At 51.4% G+C, this 25294-nt stretch overlaps 1 protein-coding gene across 1 annotated transcript in view; it reads left to right on the forward strand.

Annotated features, from left to right (window-relative positions):
* Nucleotides 1-17243: 17243 nt before the first annotated feature.
* Tgm2 (transglutaminase 2) overlaps nt 17244-25294 on the forward strand; it is a 28406-nt gene continuing 20355 nt past the window's right edge. Inside the window, exons 1-3 of the mRNA XM_005363012.2 lie at nt 17244-17348; nt 20294-20473; nt 24649-24891. Coding sequence (XP_005363069.1) covers nt 17339-17348; nt 20294-20473; nt 24649-24891 — 433 coding nt within the window. The 5' untranslated portion in view covers nt 17244-17338. The remainder of the gene's footprint in view (nt 17349-20293; nt 20474-24648; nt 24892-25294) is intronic.

Below are 25294 nucleotides of genomic sequence, written 5' to 3' on the forward strand. Positions count from 1 at the left end.
GGTGACATACATGCCTACACCCTAAAATTAGCCAGCCACACGCACCCACGTATACACACAGCAATATAATAAGATGCTAAAGTTAACGTTAAAACTTCCAGCTGGTTTCTCTTTCCTTTCCTTTTCTTTCTTTCTTTCTTTCTTTCTTTCTTTCTTTCTTTCTTTCTTTCCTTCTTTCTTTCTGTCTTTTAACAGTAAGAGACATGGTCTTAGATTTCACACAGGATTGCAAGGGACCCCAAACAGTGAGAGTGAGCTGTTTTGTTTTGAACTGGGATCTCATGTAGCCCAGTTGGTCTGGAACTTGGTACGCAGTGGGAGGATGGCCTTGAACTTCTGATCCTCCTGCTTCCATCTCCTGACTGCTGGGATTACAGGTTTGTGGCAGTAGACTCAGCTTCCAGCCCTGAAAGATGAGTCCAGTTAGAAGGTTGATGCTTCCCACTTTTAAAATGACAAAACAAAAGTAATCAAGACTGTGTGAGATGGCAGAAGAACAGACATAGATTAGGGAATAGGAGTAAACATTCGGAAATAAACCTGTAAATCTGATTTTCTACAGCGAGCCAAGCCCACTCAGCCCAGGGGAACAGTGTTTGAATGGATTGGTTTAGCTGAGTGGGGTATCTGCATCTGTCATACCGTGTGCACAAAACAACTCAACATGAGCCGTGGACCTCAACAAACGCTGAAACCCCCACCCCCAGGGAACTTAAGAGCAGACCTGCACAAGAAGGGGTTTATCTAAGGCTTCTTAGATACTAGACCAAAAAGCACAATACAAACAGCAAGAGGAGAAAATCGATGGACTCAGCAATGAAGTCCTTATGCAGAGCTGGATAGAAGGTACAGAGATAGTGCTTGCTTGGCCAGGTTAGTGGCGCACACCTTTAAACCCAGCACTCGGTAGGCAGGGGCAGGAGGATCTCTGTGAGTTCCAGGACAGCCAGGGCTACATAGTGAGGCCTGCTTTCAAAATAAATAAATAGATAATAAAATAAACAAACAACAACAATACGTTTATTCTACAAACAGTATCATCAAGGAAGTCAAAAGGCATTGCACGAAATGAGAGAAAAATGCTCGGAAAAGCACCTAGCTTCTCAGGGAATTTATATCCAGGCTGCATAAAGACATTTACAGCTGGGAAGAAAGCCAAATAACTCAGCCTAGGGTAACAGATGTGTGCCGCCGCCGTTCGCTGAAGCCTGTTCCGGAAGTAAGACAGTATCCTAATACTGATGACAATGGAGAGCTAAGCTCTGTAATCTATGAGGCTCAGTGGTGGTACAATTTTTCGGCAGGTACCTCACATCTCAAAAACAACCGAGGGAATGAGGAAGCCTGACCTAAGTCTACACAGGCAGAAATTTATTCTGAAGAGAGAGTTGTTGACAGGCTCTTACTGGGGGTTCACACCCAGAGCCCAGAAAAACCACATATACTGCCCTAAACAGAAAGTAATCTAATACAGGAAACTGGGTTCTTGCGAAATCATCGAAAGACCTGGTGAAGTGACCCTGGACCTTTAGGACTGGCTCTCAGATGTCACCGCAAAGCTGGCTTGTTTAGAAAAGCCATTCTCTCTGCTGACAGCCCAGATTAGGGATCATCTTTGGGAATGTGTGTGTTTAGTTCTTATCTAAGGATCAGAGATAGTGCTGGAACCCCCAAATCACTGCTTAGCCCAGGAGCTGGTAACCGAGACCCAGACACAAAAAGTTTCAACGCCTCCACCCCCACGAATGTGAAGAGGTCACTTCTACCTTCCTTTGTCTTTGAATGTCACACAAGTGCTTGCTTGTTCGTTTTCAGAGATAGGGTCTTACTATGAGCTCTGACAGGACTCAAAGTTGGGCCAAGAATCTTGATTTTGTCTTCCAGTTGCTGGGATTTATATGTCCGTTCCATGCCAGTATTTAAGATTTAATTTATGTATATGTGCTTCCCCCCGCCTCTCGTGTGTGTACAGGAGTCACAGGCAGTTGGGAAGAAACAACTGACATAGTTGCTGGGAACTGAACCCAGGGCCTCTGAAGAAACAGGAAATACTCTTAACTGCTGAGCCATCTCTCTGCCGCCCCCCCCCTCCCGCTTCCAGGCCTCCACAGTTGCATTTTAACAGACATAACCTAGTTGACCTCCAAACTCTAGATGCAAAGGAGTCTGGGAAATACCTTCTTTCTCCTTCTGGACTCTGCATGCCAGAAAGCAGACAGAGGAGGTTGAAATGGACACTTAATGAGTCAGCCTACACCACATGACCCTCCGGCTACAGGGATGTCTCTGTTTGCAGCAATGAACACAAAGACGAGCAACTTAAGTGTGCGATAAAATGAGATGGATAAAAAAGAGCACATCTATTGCATGAAATTCTAGACCGCGTTCGCACGCTGCAGAAACGCAAGCAGCTTGAAAAGCAGTAGACACATCGAAAGGGGACAGGTGGCTCACACGTCACATGGCAACTCTCACTGAAGTAGACACCATGTCCTTCCTGTCCATCACCTGACACGTACTCAGCACAGAGGAGGCCCTCAAAACACAGGTCTGGAATGATGTAGTGAGTCTGTTTTTAGGAACGCAATGCACAGCTATGCAAGTTTGCAGTTACCCAGATATAATAGAGCAGGGCAGGGGAGATGTCAACAGTTGCTCTCTACTGGTGATTTTCAGAGTGGCTTTCCCTCTCCTCTTTTAGCTCTTTGAACTTTGTAAATGTCACACAGTGAGCAGGCATTAGTATCAATTAGAGAGAGAGCGCAGATGTTCTGGAAGAGCCTCAGAGGGAAAACACACTGATCTCATTGCTCGTTCTCTGGTAGGGCTGGCCAAACAGGGCCCACAGTGGGTGCTGCTTCCTGTTTGCTAAACAGCTGTGTGAGCCTCATTTGACATTGGTTGTGTGTGTGTGTGTGGTGTGTGTGTGTGTGTGTGTGTGTGTGTGTGTGTGCCTAAGGGGAACTGAGCTTCCAGAGTGATCCTAACTCTTTGGTAGTGTGTTCAATTGGTTAAGCACTGGGGCTTGAGGCCTTTGAAAGGTCCAGTCTTAAGCACTGCTAAGGCTGGCTCAGGCCATGCTCAGGGTCTGGAAAGACAGGGTCTGTGACTTAGTCCAGCTCCTCCATACACCCATCGGGGCCCTGGGCCATTGCTGTGCTAGCTCCCAAGCCAGGCCTGACATCAAAGCTCCCAGCTGTACCTAAGGACAGAGGCTTTCTGGAGATGGGAGGTTAGGCAAGCCTGACCTTCCTCAGGGCTGCCCAGCATATTCCCAGGAGACCCTCATGGGAGTGTGCCCATGCCACTGTGTTGGGCTAGAGAGAGGCATGAGACTTGAGTCCTAGAGGCTTCTGCTATCCAGAACTCACCGGGTTTGATGAAGCAAGTTATGTGCCTCGGTTTCTCCACCTTTGCCAACAGCCAGCTGGTAGAAAGGACTCCTGGTGACAGCTGCCCTCTTCCTCCTTGGTACCCTTGTAAATTTGGAGCCATTGTAGCATCTATCACACCCATCCAGGGGGCAACAACACAACCAGGGTCACACACTGGGAAAAGAAAGTGTACGATGAGGATTACTGTCCCCACCAAGGAAGATATGGAGAGGGGTGTCACCATAGGCCCCAGGGGCTGATCAACCTCAAACCTGTCCCCCATCCCCTGTCAGACTAGGTGGGAGCTGCTGCCTTGGGTGGCTTTGGGCACCAATGCCACCTTTGACCTCAGCGTATTCATATTCCAGAGCCCAGGGACGTTGACATCACAAAATCCAGCTCTAATTGCCCACAGCTGATGATCTGTCATCATCCCCAGACTCTGCCCCAAACATGCACTCTCATTGCGACAAAATAATCGGCTCTTTGTCAGAACCCAAGCCTGGTATGTTCTGTTATCTATGCTCCATTCTCTATTCCTCTCTTCCATGGCCTTGAAGCTCCTGTGTGGTCAAACTTTCCTTTGGGTCTCCAGCTCAGAAAAATCAGCACAAAGACTTACTATTAACTATGGAAAGTTGGCCTTAGCTTAGGCTTTTTGTTTCTATTAGGCCGCCTCTGTCACGTGGCTCAGTTATCTCTCCTCTGTGCTGTATGCTCGACTTCTTCAGGCGTCTCTTTCGGGCACCTAGATCCAGCCCAAGTTCCTCTCTCTTCCCGGAAGTCCCGCCTAACCACTCCTGCCTAGCTATTGGCCATTTAGTGTTTATTAAACCAACCAGAAGGTGTCTTAGACAGAGACACATCTTCACAGTGTAAACAATAGTCTGTCACGCTACTGTCATGCTTCTCCACGCCTTCTCAGCTCTGGGACTCAGTCCTGTGTGTACATCTAGGTCTGTTGTTGGAAATACTGTACTTTGTCTTGCCTGACTAACTCATGCAGCAAAACCCAGACAGTCACCTCTGTGGAGCGTGTCTTGATCTTTCACATCTTGGGTCTCACATCTTCCCATCTGTAGCTCTGAGTTCAGGCTGTGAACCCATTACATGGTGAGCACCTTGGGACCGGCCTCTTTACCCTACCGAGGCAAGAGTTCCTCAACAAAATTCTGTTCACAACTCAGGACACACAAGAGGCTCAATAGATGTTCAGGAAATTATTCTGTCAGTTAGTCAAGCTCCAAAACATCTCACAGCTCTGCCTCTAAGTTTCTGGGGGCCTCTGACAATGGGAGCTATCACTTCGCTGGCCTGCCACTGTGGTATCACAGTTCACCCTGAGTTCCACCGCTAACACCAGAAAATAATGAAGAGGAGGGGGTAGATGGGGGTGGGGAGAGGAAGTGTAGAAGAAAGGCGGGAAGGAGGGGAGACTGAACTAGCTGCTTCTGAGGTCATGATCTCATGATGTCCAATTTCTGTCTGTCTTCTCACAGCTGAGGTCAGCCTGGGCCTTGTGAAGCTGCCAGCTAGTTCCACAGAAGAGGAAACAGGGAAAGTAAAGCTGACCTGGAGGCCACACAGGCCTAACACGTGGGGCCAAATCTCCACTGTGGAGCTCCCTCTCTCCAAGATTCCCGCAGCGAGACCCAAAACTGGGGAAGTGTGTCTGTCTGTCCTGTCCAGACAGAGGGAAAATGCCAACACAAAAATGATGAACTTCCACTGGAGTCAAGGGAGCGGGGACAGTGCTGGGAGGGGCGGACCAAGAACAATGGTCAGGCCATGCAGGGGCTGCGGGGTAGATGCAAGCAGACGTCTCATCAGCCTAGACAGGTGTGGCGCCTGAAACGTCCATCTGAGTGGGACCAAGGAGTCTGCTGGTTTTCCTGCAGAGCACAGGTGAGAAGCTGCTTACAAGAATAGGGGTGATTCCTAGCGATTGCATCACCACCAAGTCCCACCCCATCACGACCTCATCCAAGTTCCCGCTTTTAATTAGCCTTTCTCTTCTCGTGTATTCCGGTATCTCCCAAGGTCACTTGCCGCTGCAGAAAGATCAATGGCTGGAACGCCAAGGCAAAGGTCTGATGACCCCTTCAGAAGGGTCAGTAGCTCCAGCCCCATTGCCACAGACCTGGTTACCAGTGTGTTGTACTGCTCTAGTTGCCATGGCTACGGAGCAAAGTCCAAGAATGGCATCTTGTTATGGCCAGAGAAAAGTGTCGTATAACAGGAGGCAATGAACACTTCGGTTTAAGTGAAGTGGAGAGGAGCCATTGCTTGCTGCAGGCAATCTGACTCAGGTTTTAAGAAGCTGTTCTAGTTGCCTTTCCCTTGCAGAGACTAAACACGCTGGCCAAAGACAACTTAGGGAAGGAAAGGGTTTGGTTTGTCTTCCAGTTCCAAGTCACAGTTTATCACCAAGGGAGGGAGGGAGGCAAGGCAGGAGCCTGAAGGCAGAGCTACTTGCTATTTCATGCATGCAGCATTTTCTCCAGCCAGGGAACTCACTGCTAAGGAAGCCATGGAGAAACCCTGGAGGAATGCTGGCTTCCTCGAAGGCTCACGCATGACTAGCTTTTTTATACAGCCAAAGACCACCTCCTAGGGAATGGCGTTGTCCACAGTGGGCTGGGCCCTCTGACACCCATTAACCACCAAGACGGTTAACTCTGGGCATGACCAAAGCCCAGTATGACCTGAGCAATTCCTCAATTAGAGCTCCCTTCGGATGGAGGGAATCTAGGCTGTGTCAAGTTGACAGTAAAACCTAACAGGCCCAGCCGGGTGGTGGTGGCGCACGCCTTTAATCCCAGCACTCGGGAGGCAGAGGCAGGCAGATCTCTGTGAGTTCGAGACCAGCCTGGTCTACAAGAGCTAGTTCTAGGACAGGCTCCAAAACCACAGAAAACCAAAAAAAAAAAAAAAAAAAAAAAAAAAAACCTAACAGGCCCAGGAGCCTTCTAACTACTATGTGTGGGGGCGGGGGGCGGCATAGACTAAGGACAGGGGACAAGGAAGCAGGAAGATTTAACGTAAGTGAAAGACACCAGGACTGGGGTTATCCTTTTCCGAGAAGCATGAGCATGGGAACCAGGCAACCCTAGTTCTGAGAAAGCGCCTCAGTTTTCTTATCTGTAAGAGGGTGGAGCATGAGTGGTAACTAAGCTAGTGTTACCTGGTGGGGAGGACTGGTGGATCTGAAAATCATGAGGCCATGAGCCCAGGGACCACTGGGGACAGTCTCAGAACAGCCAGACCTGGTTCCAGTAAGGGGTTGCTGGTAGGGGGTGCTTTGAGTCCGGCATCTGGGGGTGCTTTGAGTCCAGCATGGGAGGTTGCTGGTGGGGGGTGCTTTGAGTCCAGCATGGGGGGTTACTGGTGGGGGGGTGCTTTGAGGAGACTGAGCAAGGAAGGGAGGTGACACTTTGTATTCACTTGGAGATGGGAAGAGTAGAGCAGCTGATGCAGGACCTGTGGGATCCACAGAGATGGATCCAGCACCCATCCCACCCAGCTCAGGAAATCCCAGCAGAGGCCATAGGCGGGTGCCCTGGGCTCTTCAACCTTAGCCTCCCCCACAAACACAGGGCATGGAGCCATTTTGCCGAGAACTGCCCAGAGAATGACAACGTGGGATCAGGTGCAAACAAGCAAGAGTCAGTAATGGACTGGAAGGAGGGGAGGGCCTGCCCAGGAGGGACCACCCGGGTCTTAGCATCTCCACATCCTCATTCAGCCATAGCTACTACACAGCATACAGCCACCAGGAAGTGACAGGGTTAATCTAATCAGAGTCTCCAGATTGTGCAGGGACAATTTGCTTTATTTTTAAAAGGTGAAGAAGAAAAAAAGAAGGCCTGTCAGGTCTCATTTAGGAATTCCAACATTCTGAAAATACTGGCTCCGAGAGGGGGCTGAGCCTGCTAGAAGGTTCCTCTGGAGGAGTGATACTAATCTAAACTGACAGGGGTATCTCTCTTCTTAAACCAAAAAGGCAGACAGTGCAAATTGCTCTTCTGGGATTGATGGCCTGGGATGCTAACTCGGCAGGCACCCAGCAACTCCAACCCCCTGGAATCAGCAGAGAGGCAGATGAGGCCCTCTCCTACCCACCCCAGTCACAGCAAACAGGAAACATAGCAGGAGGTGGAACCATCAGAAATGCATTGTTTGATCCCATTTCATCTTTTCACAATGGGAAACTGAGGCCCGAGAAAGGATATACAAGAACTCCTTCAGCCCGTGGGAAGTCTCTGGACATTCTCTGTCTCCTCCACTGGGGAGGTGCCTGCCTACCTCCAAGGCCACTGAGCCCAGACAGGAGCTATGGTTCTCTGACATCTTACGTTGCAAGGAAGTCCCCAACTCCAGGCTGTGTCCATGAGTATGTCCATGAGTGTCCGAAGGTTTCGGTCTTCTGGGCAGAATGATGACAGCATCATTGAAGGCGAGACAGGTTCAGTCATCATTCCACACTAGATGAGGAGGCCTGTGAGGGCGTCCACTCAGTTTCCAGCTGGATGACATCCCCCAGATCAACTGGAGGGACTTAAGGACAGCAGGAGACATTCACCCAGAGAGTGAAGACTCTGGTCCTCCCAGAGCAGCACCCGGAGGTTGACAGCATCACCTCCGCATCACCCAGAACTATCTGAAACCAGCCACATGGTCACACTGAAATAAACTAGGGAACCTCCATGACGTGGAATGTTACTTGGTAATGAAAAGGAATCAATGAAGTCTGCAGCGAGTGGAAGAATCCACCATGCTAGTCTAAGTGAGAGAAGCAGGGCATTGAAAGCCATAGGTGCGTAAGTTTCCATTCATAGGACACTCTGGAAACAATGAAAGCAGAGACCTAACAGCCAAGTTGGGCCTGGTGGCTCAGCCTACCAGGTGCTCAGGAGAAGCTGAGAAAGTTCGAGGCCTGTCTGGGATATAGGGTGGGTCAAGGATAGCTTGGGCTTCTTAGTAAAAATAAAAAAATTTAAAAGGAATCCCGGGGCTATAGCTCGGAAGTAGAGCCATGGCCTGGCATGCCAGAGGCTGTGGGTTTTAATCCAGCATTGTAGATGATCAGCGACTGCCAGGTACAGAGGAGAGGGAGCAGCTAAGCTTGTAAAAGAGCCTGGAGGCAATTTTGAGGAGCAACAAGAATGTTCTACAGTCTACATCATGACTATGAACTAGCATCCCCTCTGAGTCATAGCTGACCTGAGTGAAGCGCACCGTATGGAATCCAGCACAGGAGGACGGCGTGTGAATTATAATTCAGAATCGGACGTCCTAAAAATATCAAACAAAGCAACTAGAAAAGCCCAGTTAGATGAAAAGTCTGAATGGAAGCGGACTAGGAATAGATCAGCAACTGCCAAACCTTGCTGAAAACTTATGTCCTTGTTGTAAAGATCCAAAGTCCCAGGAGAGTGTCCGATTGGCTGAGTTTGGCCATGAAGTAGAACTGGGTAAGACCACTTGATTGTCAGTCACATGAGCTTGAAGGAAGGACCATTATCCAGCACAAAACCCTGGGCCTGCTGTGTCTATAGAGGTCACTCAGTGTAGAAGTCACTGTGCCAGGGGCTCTGATCCAGGGCTCCAGCTATGCCCTCCCAGGTGTGAACCAGACCTCCCTTCTCCCAGAACGACTGGGATCCGGCCTCACCGTGCGTGTTGCACTGATTGCCGCTACAGATCCACAAGCCCTCAGGAGGCTCAGGATACACACGATAGACATTGTAGCGAATGTATTTAAATTAGTAGGACAACCTCAACTGGGGCCCTAGAGGCTCATTTGTTTCCATGAAAGAAAGTGCACTTGGCTCTGTCTGACTGAATTGGGTGTGTCTGGCAGACATAGCCCTGAGTCAGAGGGAGGGATGAGCAGAGCAGCCCTGCAGAATCCGGGCGGAGGATCCCAGCATCCCAGGCAGCCCCACTGGGGCTTGGAAACTTGGATGGTCACCTATGCCCATACTCAGGTGACTTTCTCTTATATCTCAGCACTATTGATGGCCATCCTTCATCTCTTCTGTGCTCTGTGACCTTGGACCATTCACGTTACCTCTTTAAACCTTGCTGTGTATAAAGTGAACGTCCTTAGCACCTTCGGGGACTTGAGTCTGAGGAGGTGGAGTGGTCCATCATTAATCCCAGCCTCCAGAGCAAGGCAAGAGAGATAGCTGCGAGTTCAAGGCTAGCCTGGTCTACGTCATGAGTTCTAGGCCAGCCAGCATAGTGAGAGCCTGACTGATTAAAAAAAAAAAAATACACAAACAGGGCTGTGAGGTGTCCAGTCAGGAAACCGCAGGCTTCAGATGTGGGACCCTGAATCCTTCTCTTTCTTCCTGGCTCCACTTGAGGCTTCAGCAGGAGAGAGGGCGCCAGCATCCACAGCAGTATTTTCCGCGTTGACCGTGGGTGTGGAGTAAATGTGTCCCTTCTCTTTTTATCCCTGTACGGCATCTACCCACGTTCCCAGCTCCTCTGTCCTGGAGAATCCCCGTGGTTCTGAAAGCTCCATTCTGAGGGCGCAGAACAGGCCATTCATTCCTAAATTAACCTCCACCTAAGTGAGTCGGAAGAGCATTTCTCCACTGAGAAGTGTTTCTCCTCCCCGGGAACACTGAAACCTTTAAGGGCAGCAACCCACCCCAGGCCGGGCCAGGGCCCCTCCCAGCACTGTGGGCAGCTTGGCTGGGTTTTTCCAAACACTCCCCTGCAGGTTTGCATTCACAGGCTGAGCGCATGTTTACTGCTGTCTGTCCCTACACAACAGGCCGGTCTGCAGAGACCCCACCCCACCCCAACCCCTGCCCTGCAAATTGCTCTTTTGCTCAACACTGGGACTCAGATTTTTTTTTTTTAAACTGAGGAGTATTTAATTCAGAGCCAAGCTAGAGGTCTGCCATGACGCCACAGTCCTAGCCCTGTCTCTTCTTAAAAAAAAAAAAAAGTGTGTGTGTGTGTGTGTGTGTGTTTGTATGTGTGTGTGCTATGTGTGTGTATTTGTTAGTCTGGATGTGTGCAAATCCAAGTAGAGACAAGATCCACATACAGTTTCTTTTCTTGCTTACTCTTCACCTCATTTTTAAAATATTGGGGCGGGGGCTGTGGCTGGGGGAAGAGCACTGGCTGCTCTTGCAGAGGATCTGAATTTGATCCCAGCACCCACAACTGTCTGTAACTCCAGTTCCGGGGGATCTGGAGTTCTCTCCTGACCTCCAAAGGCACCAGACTCAGCACACGGTACATCTGCAGGCAAAACACCCATAAGCAGAAAATAATAATAAAAAAAGATCAATCTTTATTTTTTAAAATAATTTATTTTTATTTTATGTGCATTGATGTTTTGCCTGCATGTACGTCTATGTGAAGGTATTGGGTCCCCTGGAACTGGAGTTACAGATAGCTGTGAGCTGCCATGTGGGTGCTGGGAATTGAACCCTGGTCCTCTGGAAGAACAGTCAGTGCCCTTAACCACTGAGCCATCTCTCCAGTCTAACTCTTTTATAAAGCACACACTGAGTTTTTACCCCTTGGCCCCCCTCTCACCTCTTTCTCTTGATAACCCCCCCTTTCTTGCCAAGTCCCCTCCTCCTTCAATGTCTTGTCTCCCCACCCCCCTTGATCCGCTTGGTTTAACTGTGGTTTCTGTGTGAACATGAGTGGGAGGCTGGAACGTGGGTGACTTGTGAAATGACCCCATCACCCCCACCCAAGTACTACCCCTCGTCGTCAGCGAAGGGTCAGGCCTCGTGAGCTCCCCCTCCTGCATGGCACGCCTGCCTTTGTTTTTTTTTTTTTTTTTTTTTTTTTTGAGACTGGGTCTTTCACTAAACCTCAAGTGTACAGTTTGGCTGGGCTGGCTGATCATTGAGCTTCAGGGTTCTGCCTGTGTCAGCCCCACCCCGAGCCCAGTGCTGGTATCGAGGGCAACACTGTTGTGCCCAACTCTTCTGTGGCTCTGAGGAATCCAAACTGAGGTCCTCCGGCTTATTCGATTTTACTGACTGAGCCATCTATCTCATCGGTCCCCAGCCTCTTTCCCCTGCCTTTTTTGTTTGTTTGTTTAGTTGCTAAATAATATTCCTGGGTGTGACTTATTTATTAAAGCCCCCTTTGGGCCCTTAGGTCGTGGCTGATTTCTGATATAAAAATCATTGATTTTGTTGTGAGATTCAAGCTCTTTCACGGATGTGGACCTGAGGAGGTAGGGTGAGCCTATTGATTTGAAGATGTCAACAGGGACCACGAAAATGTCTCAGCGGTAGAGGCCCTTGTTCCCAGGTTAACAACCTGAGTTCAATCCTCAGAACCCATTCCGTGAAAGGAGAGAACTGACTCCTGCAACTTGTCCTCTGACCTTCATGCGTGATCTGTGGCACAGAAATGTCCTCACATGGACACACATAAAGAAATAAATGTGTAAAACGACCTAGGGCTGCTAGGGGCACTTAGGACAGTCTAAGAACAGCTGCACATGGCTGGCCAGATGTGTACCGGTCCCTCTGTGTGTAGGTCAATGTTTGTAGAAGCATCCGGGCTTAGGTCTGGCTTTCTGCTTTTGCTTTTAGTGACGGGCACTGGTCCCCTCGCATCCTGTCATCAATGTGCGTCATTGGCTATAAATCACACATGAGAGAAAGTCATCCATTCAAAGTGGTTCTGGCAGATCCACAGGTGTGGGCAGCCACCACCACACTCTAATTTTATAATGCCTTCTTTATGTGCCCAAGGAAATCCCTCACTCATTACCCATCGTTCCTTGGCTTTTGATGGTGAAGATCCACTCTGTCTCCAAAGATCTGCCTGTCCTGGTATCTTGAAAGCAGAGCTCCGTTGCACCAGGTTGGTCAGTGGCAGCTAGTTCATCTACCAACATGCAGGCCTGAGTCACTAGGGTATCTCAGCATATTATATTATATTATTATTATTACTATTATTATTCCGATAAGCAGCCCCCCTCTGTGAGTGCTCAAGGCCTACAGTTGTGGCTTTAGACTCAAAGCCTCTGAGTTCGGTCCTGTGGTCACTGCCCTCTTTACGGAGGAGGAAACTGAGGCTTGGGGTAGGCCATTGAGACCAGATAGAAGACAGGGAAAGTTATGAGGCCACGAGGAGGGGTGCGGATGTGATTTCAGTATTTCAGGCTGGTATTACTTCAAAACTAACAGTTGCAAAGACTGCCTGCATGGAGGCCAAAAAAAAAAAAAGGTACCCTCCCCTTTCTGATAATACCTCAAACACAACGGTTAAAACAGCCAGAACACAGTGTGACCTCATCATATGACCTTCTGTAAGTCTGTGTGCCTCTATGATGCTCATAGACACGGTAATGACTGTAGTTATAATTTTTTAAATGTCTATTTTTTTTGCTTTTTTTCTGAGACAGAATTTTATGTAATTCAGGTTGACCTTTACTTTTTCCATATAGCTATATAGCTATACCTAAGACATTCAGATACAAATCTTTCTTTCTTTCTTTCTTTCTTTCTTTCTTTCTTTCTTTCTTTCTTTCTTTCTTTCGAGACAGGGTTTCTCTGTGTAGCCCTGGCTGTCCTGTCCTGGAACTCACATTTAGACCAGGCTGGCCCTGGACTCACAGAGAACTTCCTGACTCTGCCTCCTAAGTGCTGGGATTAAAGGTGTGTGCCACCATGCCTGGCGATGCTTCTCCTTTTTCAAGGATGTTTTTATTGTATATATTTGGATATTTTACCTGTATGTATGTGCACCACCTGTATTCAGTGCCTATGGAGGCCAGAAGAGGGTGTTAGAACCCTTGGAAGTGAAGTTGCAGATGGTAAGCTGCCTTGAGGGTGATGGGAAATGAACTCAGGGCCTTTGCATGAGCAGTGAGCTCCCTTACTCACTAAGGCATCTCTCCAGCTCCCCAGTCCTGTTCTTAACAAACCTCAACTTGGCTTTATTCTGGTTGTCCCTGGGATTGTTTGCTGTCTGAGCCATGATCCCAGCTGCATCTGAGTGGACATCGCCATGAGAAAATCCTGCTGGCGGTGTTACGTTCCCTCTCCCAAGACTAGTGACCCCGTGACACAACAGACCACAGAAAGTAGCTCACAGAGCTCGCCGTGGACCTAGGTCTGTCACGCCCCCGGCCTGTGCTGGGTTCCTGGGTTGTGACACTGTTAGCGGTTAAAGGGTTCTGCAGACTGTCACTACTCATTTGACAGAGTCTGGGATCATGGGGGAGATGGACCCCTGGGAATGCCTGTGGGGGAGTACCTTGGTTGTCATAGTCAGTTGATATGGGAAGATGTGCCCACTGTGGGGAGCACCATTCCTTGATGGGACTCTGGACTGTGTGGAGAAAGGGTGGAGCAGAGAGCCGCATGTGCTCATCCCTCCTTTCTTCCTGACTGTAGATGCAATACGGCGAGCTGTTGCGTCAAGCTGCTGACTCCAAACTCCCTCCAAAGTGATGGCTTATAACCTCGGACTGTGAGATAAGGTAAACCCTCTCCGTCTTAAGTTGCTCTTGTCAGAGGATTTTTATCACGGGAACAAGAGAAAAATGAAGACGGGAAGGCTGAAAAGATACCTCAGTTAGTACAGGATCTGTCGGGCAAGCACCAGGACCTAAGCTGATCCTACACACAAGCTGAATGCATGGTAAACACCTGCCTGGAACCCAGTGCTGGCCGAGTGTAGATAAAGACATTCAACATGGACCTCTGGAGGGATGCTGGTGGCCTTCCAGTCAGAGCACCACTGTCTCCACCCCTGCGGCCTAGACATGCCATCTTCTCCAAAGGCTTACCGGGTCTGCCAGCCCCTTGACATTTCCACACGTCCCTATGCTAATGGCCCCACGGCATCATCATCTCAGCCCAGGGGAGTGGCCCAGCCGTCCCGGGTGCCTCACTTCAGATACTGCTCATCCCTGTTAGTCACCATCGGTAGACGAGTGAAGGCATCTTAGTACCCCTCCAATCCCTGTCCCACCCTTTCAGGCAACGCAGGGTCAGCTCTGGCCCAGCGACCTTTGCCCTATGGGAATAGATGGTGTCTGGGAGCCCAGTCATGCTGTGTGACCTCAGGTTTGTTCAATCTCTGAGTTTGATCTTCCCCTTCTGCTGTTCTTTGCTATTTTTTCCTTCAGTTTTTTTTTTCCAACTCATCCCTTTTGCTGTCACGTCACAAGCATTTTGGACTCCCTCAGCATATGACAGACCACAGGTCAAATTCATGAGCTGCAGCCCTGAGGGCCTCCCTTGCTGAGGCTCAAGACTGAACTGACGGAGGCCCCTGACGGCTTCCCTAGGGCTGACCTGAGCCCTAAGAGTCAGCGTAACCTTTTATCTAAAGCCCTTGACTAAGTGAAGTTAGGCAAGACCCATCCTCTCTTCGGTCCTCTGTTACGTCATTTAACAAACGGCAAAAAGCATGTAGCAAGGCTTCAACAGGATACATGACCATAAATGGAGAATTCAAGTATCCAAAAGCTCACCTTTGGCCACCACTGTGAGACCCAATCATCCCTTCAGATGAGAGACCAAGAACTGAGGGCTATAACACTAACACTCAGCACTCTGACCCAGACACACAGAGTCCTCGGGGCACAGGGAGCCCTTTGGAGCACCCCCAGGAAAACCGTGTTCAGCATGTGTGATCTACTCCCCATGCATGGGGAGCCCCACTGTGTGAGGAGGCACCAGATCTTTGTGGGTACCTTCCTAAGAAAGTCATTGGTGATGTTTACTGATTCTATATGTGTACGTGGCCAGTTCTGTGGCCAACACCAGTCAGACAATATCTAATTCTTCCAGCTGGGGACCCTTCCATTTTACAGAGGGAGGGATGGGACCAGAGCACAGAAATCTCAGAAAGCTCAGAGGGTAGGCAAGGGACCCTGGTAATAGGACTGGAAACCAAGCCTCTGGGTTCAGCTCTGCCTTGGCCCCTGCCTGCCACCTTCTCTGCAGCCAGCCCTGATTTAACTACCCAGCCCTGTATGGCTCAAGGCCCTGAGTCACTCAGGTGGCTATGGTTCTGTAAGGATGCAGGCTGGTCGCGGGGTGAGAGGCACGTCTACAGTTTCGTGCTGAGTTTCTTGCAGGCATCAGGAATAACTGACGGGGAGTCCTCCCCCAATCTGCTCAGTGAGTCACTGCCTGCCCACCCCTACATGGTCCTGTCACTGTCTGAGCCCACACAGACCTCTCAAGCCCTGCACGGTGACACCATGCATGCCTCCACCGTACAGGTGGGAAACAATGATTAAGGGAAACCCAAGCCACACCATTGTGAGGGGATCCCAGACATGACTTCAGGAGGAGGGGCAGCCTCCAAAACAATAGCAACCCTGTGTGGGCAATAGTGTCAGGCCTCCACATCAACCACAGAGGGGCTGGTTGTGGGCCTTATGGCAGTAGTAGCAAGGGGCTGGACAACTTCACGGCATTCCTGTCCTCTGAGGCACGTAGGGTGGAGACAAAGGTCGGAAGAATGTACCCTCCTGGAATGGAAAAGGTCAGCAGAGGCATCTCGGCCCTTCTGTTGTCAGGGCTAACACCCTGGGGACACCTGGCCCTTAGGCCAGCCTAGCGTCAAGCGTCCTTAGGTGTTGAGCATTTTGACTATGCCCCATTCAAACCTGTGAGGAATAAATTCTTGTCCTTGTTCTTCATGGGACAGAAAGGAAGCCCCCAAAGGTGAGATACCTTCTTGAGCTCTTAGCTTTCAGGGCCAGCATGGGTACTCAGGGTCAGCCTCTTGGCTGGCAGTCGCTCACTAAATCTTCCCTCCAGATCCTTCACCAGCCACAGGGAGCAATTTCATAAAGTGGAACAGCCATAAAGTGGGGTGACCCAGAGCCCCCAGAAACTGTGTGAGTTAGTCCTGGCATCCCGAGTGACATTCAAATAGAGCCTCAGTGTGTTCTTTCAGGACAGAGTAGCTAGTCATGCAAAGTGTTCCAGAAAAAGGGCTGGGGGACCCACAGGCCTGTGCCTCTTCAGGAATCCCCACACACACACACTCAGGCTTCGTGGCGGTAAAGGAGTGTAGCCAGCTGTCACCGGAGGAGTTAGGGTGGGACTGGGTCCACGGGGAGGGTCAGAGGTCCCTGCAAGGGTATCGATGTCCTTTGTGCTTTAGTTCACAGTGGGCTACAAAGAAGGGGGGCAGAGGGAGGGAGAGAGAGAAGAAGGGACTAGGTGGGTGGGTGGGGGATCAACGGAATGAGTGACTGGGTGGGGCAGGAAGGATATGGGTGTCTGTGGGTGTCCACAAGCCAGTACCTGTGCCCCTGTCTGCCGAGCAAGAGCCTGGAAGCTCCCACATTCAGAGACCTACTCATTTGAGGGTTATATGTGGCTTAGCGGGAATCCAGCCTCACATCTAGGTGTGGCTCTATCCTGGCTGATCTCTAAGCTTCCAGGGTGATTTAATGTCAGATGTGATCTAAATCACCATGTCCAAAACTGTTAGTGCATTCTGGGGGAACTAGGAACGGATATCTATGTCCATATGCTTGGTTTTGTATGTGTGCTCTGTGTGCGTATGTGTGGCGTGTTCATGTGTGTCTATAGTGTGTGAGTGTATGTGGTGCATGTGCATTACGTGTGTATCTGTGTGTGCGATATGAGTAGTGTGTGGTATGTGTACGTATGTGTGTGTGTAGGGCTGTGTGTTCTTGGCCACCGGTTTATCTGTCCTGTAAATCGTATCTGTGTGTTCCGTGTTCAGTGGCCCTGGTCTGATTTGGGTGTAGACCGCGAGTTCTGTTCCGAAGTCGCCCTGTGTCCGGCAGGGGGCGCCCCTGGCCCTCTTGGTCTCTGAATTGACTGCCCCGAGTGTCCGCCCCGCCCCACCCGGGCCCGCCCGGCCACGGGCTATAAGTTCGCGCCGGGCGGCTGTCCCGCAGCACCGCGCTGGTGGTCCACGCCCGAGTGTCCTGTCGCGCCCTAGCTGTCTCCGCTAACCTAGCCATGGCTGAGGGTGAGTGCCTGCGCCGCGTAGGGAGGTGGGGTCGGGACCAGGCGGGGCAGGCTCCAAGTCCGCAGCGGGGAACAACAGGTGGGCCGGTAGGAGGGAACCTTGCTGGCCTTAAGTTGTGGGCTCAGTTCCCCAACCCCAGGGGGAACCCTACCCCTGAATGAGGTGAAAATGCTACCGGAATGTGTACCTGGAAGGGTAAGGTACTGTCACCTTTCCCAGACTACTGAGATCTGCGTCCCTACTGTGTGCCAGGTACAGCGATGCTGGCTGGAAGGTTGCACCCCTTGGCGAGGTGCAGCCTCCCTGGCTGATTCTGTGGCCTCAAGTCGAAGGGGCATTCCAGCATTTGGTTGAGCACCGCTGAAGTCAGGCCTGTTCACTGAGGTCGCTTTGAGCCTTCCTGTTCTCCAAGCCCAGACCTTGACTGTTGGAAGCTCCATGTTCCCGGCTGTAGGTTAGGGACAAAAGTGCCAGCCTTGGTGTGCCCAGGAGGGTTGAGAAGAGAGGAAAGGGTCCAGGGTTCTGATCATTTTCTGCCCGCCTCCTTCTTGTGGCATGTGCTCTTACATGTTTGCAGGAGGTACACGGGCACACATGGGTCAGGACTGGTACGATGGAGGATCTTCCTGTCTGACCAGAATCCCAGCTGACCATTGAGTCAAGTCCACTCAGGGATGGCCTCTGCCTGCACTCTGACCCCAAGAAGGGACCCGGGGCAAGGGGAGAGGGGACACGAAGAGGGACCCGAAACATGTAGACAAGGGAGTTCCAGAGGACTAGCCCTACTGTGTGGCCTTGGTCACTCCCTTCTCTGGAACCCCAACAGGCTGGATGATATGTCACCTAAAGGGCTACTTACCCCAAGGCAGTTTTCCATCCCTATTTCCAAAAGTTGGGGGACCTGGAAGTTGCCCTAGACCTCGGGGCTTCCTCCAACAGGGTCCCACTGGTTCAGAAGACATGAGGCCTTGAGTTCTGTGATCCTGAGCTATCTGCTGCACCCTCAGCCTGTGGGTGGGGTCCTATCTCCCCAGGCTGGGGGGTAGTTACCTCCAGGGTCTCTAGAGAGAAAGACTCTTTCCCGCCTGCCCTAGTCCATGTTGAGGATTTTGTCTGTCTGTCCTGCCTCAACAGCAGAGCCATTAACTTCTTTACATGGTGAGGTCATTACCAGGGCCACCTTTGAATCCTGCTCCAAACCAAAGTAGTCACCTGCTGTGAGACCAGGCCCACACAGCATTTCATCTGAGGTGGTTCCCAGGGCAGCCCTCTGCACTTCCTGGACATTTCCTTCCCCTCAGCTTGGAATTCTTGCACAGCAGGAGGTCCAACACCTGGGCTGGATGACCTGGGGGGGCATCCACTCCCTGGGCCTCCGCTGGACCACAGGTCCTCCACTGCCCTCCCCACCCCACCCCCGTCAACTCTGAGAGCGTTGTGTCCACTCCCCACCTGAATGAATCCTCAGTTCTGACCATGAGCTTGCTCAGACCCCCGCCCCCTGTCCCCCCTGTACCCCCCCTCCACCTGTGCTTGCCCAGGTCCTCAGCTCCCTCTGGAACAGAAAACTAGAACTTCGGCTCCTCAAACCTCTCCTGAGCTGGGTCCTCTCGTAACTTCCTAGCCCCTTTGGAGGGGTTGGAGAAGGAGGCACGGAAAGGTAGGGACACTTGTCTAGGATCACAGAGCAGCGCAGTGGAAGAAAATGTAGGTCTGTCATACTCGCCAAGTGTCATTTTAAAACCTTTCATTCTGGAGACGACTGGTCATCTGTAAAGCCGAGAAGATCGTGTGGTGCAATAAATTCCTCTGCTCTCACTATCCAACCCGCTCCTGCGTCTTGGCCCCTCTGCTGTGCTTGGGGAGAAAAATCTCATGTCATATTAGCCATGAGTCTGTCAACACATGCCATCAAAAATAAGGACTCCGCTTCACAATAGACAAGTCAGCAGAATCCCCTGAGGTCTCGGATCCCTTAGCGATTCAATTCCCGGCTGTCTCCTGCGCAGAGGGAATGTTTTAAAGTCTTGTAAAAAGCCCCGCATGTGGCAATGGGCAGAACCACACTTAGCTTCTCATTATGAGGCCTCCCTTCAAGCTTTTTGGTTTGTTGTTTGTTTTTGTTTGTTTTTGTTTGTTTTTTTGTTCTTTCTTGCAGTTGAGGTGTTAGGGAAAACAGAGCCTTTGCTGGAGGTCTCCCAGAGCCTGAATTTTGTTGACTGTGCCCTGGTCCTGTCCTTTAGCCTGATCCTTAGTCTATGATATTTTCTGTACATTGAAAATTGGGTCTGAGTCATACAGGAGGGCACAGGCTGTCTTCAGGCCGGAGGAACAGGAGTTTAAGGCCAGGCTGGTCTAGATAGTGAGACTTTGGGTAACAAAAGGGGAAGGGGAGAAAGGGAAAGGAATAGAAGAAGAGGAGGGAAGGGGAAGGGAGGGGAAAGGAGGAGAGGGAAGGTGAGCGGGAAATTATTTGGCTCTGGCAGCAAATGCTGAGTAACTTCAGTAGATCCCACTAAAGCCCACTTGGAGGTTATGACTATGTGGTAGGCCGTGTGGACCAGGGGCCCTGTGCATCTTCACACAATCAGTTTACTTAATGCTTGCCGTGGCCCTGTGAGGTCCTGGAAGCCAAGGCCCAGAAACTTTGAATTGCTGGCGATCCCATAACTGGGGCACAGCACAGGTCTCTTCTGCTGCAGGCATGACCTTGTGATTAGAACATGGGAGACACTTAGCCTTGTCAGACTCCTGTGACCATGGGAAGCTGTGGGGTTGAATGGGTCAGGGCTGTGCCTTACAGAGGTGAGAGAATGTCACCAGGGTCTAAAGAAGGTCACGGGGGTGCCGAGGCCCCATATGTAGGTAGTGGGATTGTATCACTGACGACCACAGCCCCCTGAGAGATGCCATGGCGGCTCATGCCCCTTTTTCATTCTCTGTAGAGCTGATCCTGGAGAGGTGTGACTTGGAGATACAGGCCAACGGCCGTGACCATCACACGGCTGACCTATGCCACGAGAAGCTGGTCCTGCGGCGTGGCCAGCGCTTCCGGCTGACGCTGTACTTTGAGGGCCGCGGCTATGAGTCCAGCGTGGACAACCTTACCTTTAGTGCTGTGACTGGTGGGTACCTTGGATCTCCTCCGTGTCCTGCTCCTGGTGGGGACGGAACAAATAAATTCCACCTCTTTTCAAAGCCTTTCCCATCCTCTGAGGATCTCAGCTGTCATTAGCCCCATATCACAGATGAGGAACTGAGGCCCAGAATAGAAGAGGGAGTGGCTGCATCGGGCCACTATCCACAGCTTTCTGCCTTGGAGGTTCATCACAATCCTATAGGTGACTTTTCTGTCCCGCCAGCCAGTTCCCAAATAACCACACAGAGACTTTTATTAGTTATTAACAATGAGAACAGCACATCTTCATAGTGTACAAAAGGATTATTCCACGGCGTGAGGCAGCGTAATGTTTCCCACACTCAACAACCTTCCTGTCTCTTCTCACCAGGGCTTCCTAGAACCCACCAGACCTCCGGGATCTGGCTTAAACGAGCTCTGGGTAGTGGCGAAAGGGGCCTTCTAGAGGAAGGGTGGCCTGCTGGCCTGCTGGCCTGCTGTGTGACATATAACAAGACCCTCAGGCTCTCTGAGACTGATTTCATCAGCAGTCACCCTGGAGGGTTAAGTTAGATGGCCTGGGAAATGCCTAGATATTAATGGTTGCTTGCCTCATTCCAGAGGCTCCTGGGATAGGCAAAGAGTGCTGGACCCTGTCCACCCTGTTCCCAGTCTCTCTGGTTGACTATTCCTAGGAAACTGGCCTTGAATGCCAAATCAGTTGTCTGACTTCTGGTAGGAACCACTCCCTCGGGGTCAGTAAGGGGTCACCTGACTGGGACTGGGCCCAAGGGTGAGAAAGGCCAGCTTTCTTCCATCTTTGGGGGCAGAAAGAGTGGCGGGCAGGACTTGTCGACCCAGCCCAGCTGAGGCCCTTTCTATCTGAGGGCTGTTTGATAAGCTTATCTCGGGGTTCACAGGCTGCCAGGATATCCCCTCCATCCCTCCCTCCTCCCTCCTCATCCACAGATGGAGCCATTACCCAGGGACACCCCACCCCAGCACCTGTAGGGCTCTTTCTACCCACCAAAGGGTCCTAGCCAGTCTCTGGCCTTCCAGGCCCTGCAGAGCGGAAGGGCAGCACTATGCCGTTGTGCAGAGCTGGATCATGCTTGGGAAGGTGGCGCACATAGTGGGGTAGTCCACATGCCCGTGCTCATGCCATGCTAATGCCCCCAGGGTGGAACCATAATGGGCTCCCATTTTGCAGACGGGGAGCCTGAGGTAAGGCTAGACGGCCAAGTCACTCCCTCAGTGGTTAGATGCACAGCAGGCGTCAGTCCCTGACCCAGCTGTGGGTTGAGGCTCTCTGCCATGTCCACCTGCATGGCCTCGATGTACTCCTCTGTGACATGGGTGACCAGTGAGCTGTCAGCCTGAGTAGACTGTGAGCACCCACGTATCTTCTCCTCCGTCTCCATGGTCTGGGGAGCGGAACAGAGGTACTTAGCATCCCAAAGTCGGTGCTGGGAGGTACACTGACCTCCTGAACCCTGCAGCTAATCTCTATGCGCCAGTCCCCATGGGTCACTTCCATCTGTAGGCAGTCGTGGCTTCCCTGTCCACTGTCCAAGACCCTCCCGGGTGCTGGGGATGCCTGAAGGACAATACCAGGAAGCCAGGCTCCTACCTCCAGGCTAGGCTTGAGTCAGTGCCCAGCCCAAGCCTGGCTGGGGACCTCCTTATCCAGCAGAGCCCTCTAGTTTATGTTCAGCCTGTCCTACCACTTCAGGGAAACTGAGGCCCAGAGAAAAGAGAGAGTGAGTCAATTCACTCAGCGAAGGGGTGTGTGGCCCCACCCCAGCTGTTTATTTTCCTTAAGCAGTTTGGGGTCTGGTGGGCCCTGCAGCAGTCTCAGGCCACAGTGGACAAACAGCCCTTGTTAAAGGACCAAACACTCTCCGTTTGGAGGGTGGAGGCAGGAGGTGAAGCCAGCCCAAGCGGGGAGAAGGGGACAGTTGTGAGGCTCACTGAAGGTGTTACCCTGGAAGCTATACTTGCCCCAGCCCAGGCTGTCACTATGGTCTGGACAGTGCCAAGACCCCTTGGGTCTCTAGAGTTACATGGGTCTAAAGTGGATCTCATGGCACTCTCGACTGCACCAAGACTATCTTGTAGAACCCTAGCCAGGAACTTTGTGAAGAAAGCTACGGAAGCAGTGGTGAAAGCACAGGACAGTGTGTCCCGGCAAGCCCTCCTGGAAGAAAGGTGTGTGTGTGTGTGTGTGTGTGTGTGTGTGTGTGTGTGTGTGTGTGTGTATGTACATACACAAGTACATGTGTGACTGTTCCCGGATAGAGAGGTGGGATATGTGTTTCCTGCCCTGCCCTAAGAATGGTATGTCAACAGAGACAGTGGCAGTGGGACCTGACCCAGGCAGGTTACCAGAGTGACCAGATAATTGATCATCCAAACAGGGACATTTCTGAAAAGGGAAGGGCGATGGTTGGGGTTGTGCTGGGGCCGCAAGCGTAATTCTGACTGACCTGCCCCACCCACTCCTAACCACCTGACTCCCTTTGCCTCAGTTTCCACATCTGTGAAGTTATTTCATTGTGCTAAAAGTTATCTGTCTTGTGTTGTAGTCCTCTGAGCCTGCTATCTGGCCTGAGAACTCAGATCCTCGTGTCCCTTTCGGAGGGAACATGTCTGTGGACAGTCCCTGCTCCAAATGCTTTCCGTGCGCCCTTACCGAACCCACCAGCTGTGCTAGGACACAGGGCGAGAATAATAGGCCATAGTAACTGTTTACTGAGCACCTACTGTGTGCCTGGCTTGCCTTCTTGAAGCTTCTTGGCAGCCTTAGGAGGAATGACTTCATTTCATAGATAGAAAAGGGCCCCATGTCACAGATAGTAGAACTCTGGCTTACAGAAACAAAGTCCCTTGCTACAAGGTTACAAGCCAGTTCCAGACTTGAAGCTGGCCCTTGTGGGGCATGTGGTCCAAGCCTGTTTCTTTGATGAAGATACTATGGGTCAGAGAAGCCTGGGTTCTTGGCTTAGGTTGCACAGGGCTGGGTTGCGGTAGAGGTGGAAACTAAACTCAGAGTAACTCTCTTGAGTCCCAGGCCTAGCTGGCTCATTCCCAAATGTCAGCTCTGGAAGTCAGGGAGGGTTTGGATGCCTCCACCTCAGCCCCTGGCACCCAGACAGCCTCTTGAGGCCTGTGTCATGCCTATTAGCTCACGGTTATATTTGGTCCTGGGTGCAGTGGTGCTGGCAGACGGAGAGGAGGGGTGGAGGCTGGGAGGGAGCCCCTCGGTGAGCAGGCCCCAATATTGTCAGCAGTGGATGGCAGAGCCACAGAGAGGGGGTGGAGAAATAAAAATAAACTGCCAGGCCGCCTCCCAGCTAGCCAGAAAGCTCCTCTGTTTCTCGGTTCTCTGTCCAAGGCCAAAGTGACCAGCTCTGCCCACTGTGACTCAGGCCTGCCTGCGTGGGCCAGGCCACCCCTTACCTGGAAGAGGTCTGTGACACAGGACCTTTGGAGCCCACCAGGAAGCAGCATCTTTGGAAAAGAAGCGGTGTGGTGGTACCAGGGCCTCAAGACCCCAGAAACCCAGGGTCTCCTAAGAGCCCTCCTCTCCAGGCTTCCCTTCTCCATCTCCAGCCCAGAGTCAGAGCTGTCTATAAGATGCACAGGGCTGTAGGGAAGTGATGACCCTCATGTGCTGCCCATAGGATTTGAACCCGTAGCCGGAGGATCCCTGATAGGCTATTGTCCTCCACCAACCTATAGCCAGGATCTCAAATGTTCAGGTTCTGTCTCGGGAGTATGCAGCTATCTCTGGAGGGGAGCAGCAGTATGCAGCAGAGGGATTCAGAGAGAACTGAGGGTCCCTGGTAATGTCCGCCATCATTCCTGCTTGGTGTCATAGACAGGCAAGCTGGGCCTGTCTAACATCCCCTATGATCCGAGGTAGATCACCGCAGCTCCCCCAGGCTGTACTGTCCTCTTCCTGGAGACTCTTTCTGCTTTAGACTCACCATATGCCTGTGGCTTTTCAAGTGGGCTTGCAATGCCTACTTGGCCAATGAGAAAACAGAGGTTTAAGGAGGTGGGGCCTCTTGGCAGAGTTCCTCCCGTGGCTGGGGGTGGAACTAAGCCTTGACCCCAGGCCTGGGAGCCTGGACAATGTCCTGCCAGCTCTTTGCTCACAGCATCACCTCCCCTCCGCAGGCCCAGTTCCCAGTGAAGAGACAGGGACCAAGGTCCGCTTCCCACTGTCTGATGATGTCGAGGAGGGATCCTGGACAGCCTCAGTGCTGGACCAACAGGACAACGTCCTCGCCCTGCAGCTCTGCACCCCAGCCAATGCCCCGATCGGCCAGTACCGCCTCAGCCTGGAGGCCTCTACTGGCTACCAAGGCTCCAGCTTCGTGCTGGGCCACTTCATCCTGCTGTTCAATGCCTGGTGCCCAGGTGAGCCATTTTCCATCTATGGGGGATAGGGAGTAGCAGGAACCAATAGAAGAAATGTCAAAGAGGATTGATTGGGCGGGGCCACGGGTCAGCTCCTGTCCAGCCTCAAAATAAGGATTCTTTTGGCATCCCAGTTTATAGACAGGAAACCAGGTGACTCATCTGGTACCAAAGGCTGTAGTCCAGGTCTGGGGCCCATGAGTTCCAACAGCACTAGCAGCTGGGTGTCTGGATCCATTTGACTGGTGTCACAGAATCCCATAGACTGGTTATAAACATGGCTGACAGTTCTGGGGATTGGGAGGTACAAGATCAAGACCGTGGGTCACGTCCAGTGAGGGCCTTCTTATTGTGCCCCAGCATGCTGAAAAGCATCACGTGGTGAGAGAGAGAGAGAGAGAGA

The sequence above is a fragment of the Microtus ochrogaster genome, linkage group LG8 (genome assembly GCF_000317375.1).
Source record: "Microtus ochrogaster isolate Prairie Vole_2 linkage group LG8, MicOch1.0, whole genome shotgun sequence".
Lineage (NCBI taxonomy): Eukaryota > Metazoa > Chordata > Mammalia > Rodentia > Cricetidae > Microtus > Microtus ochrogaster.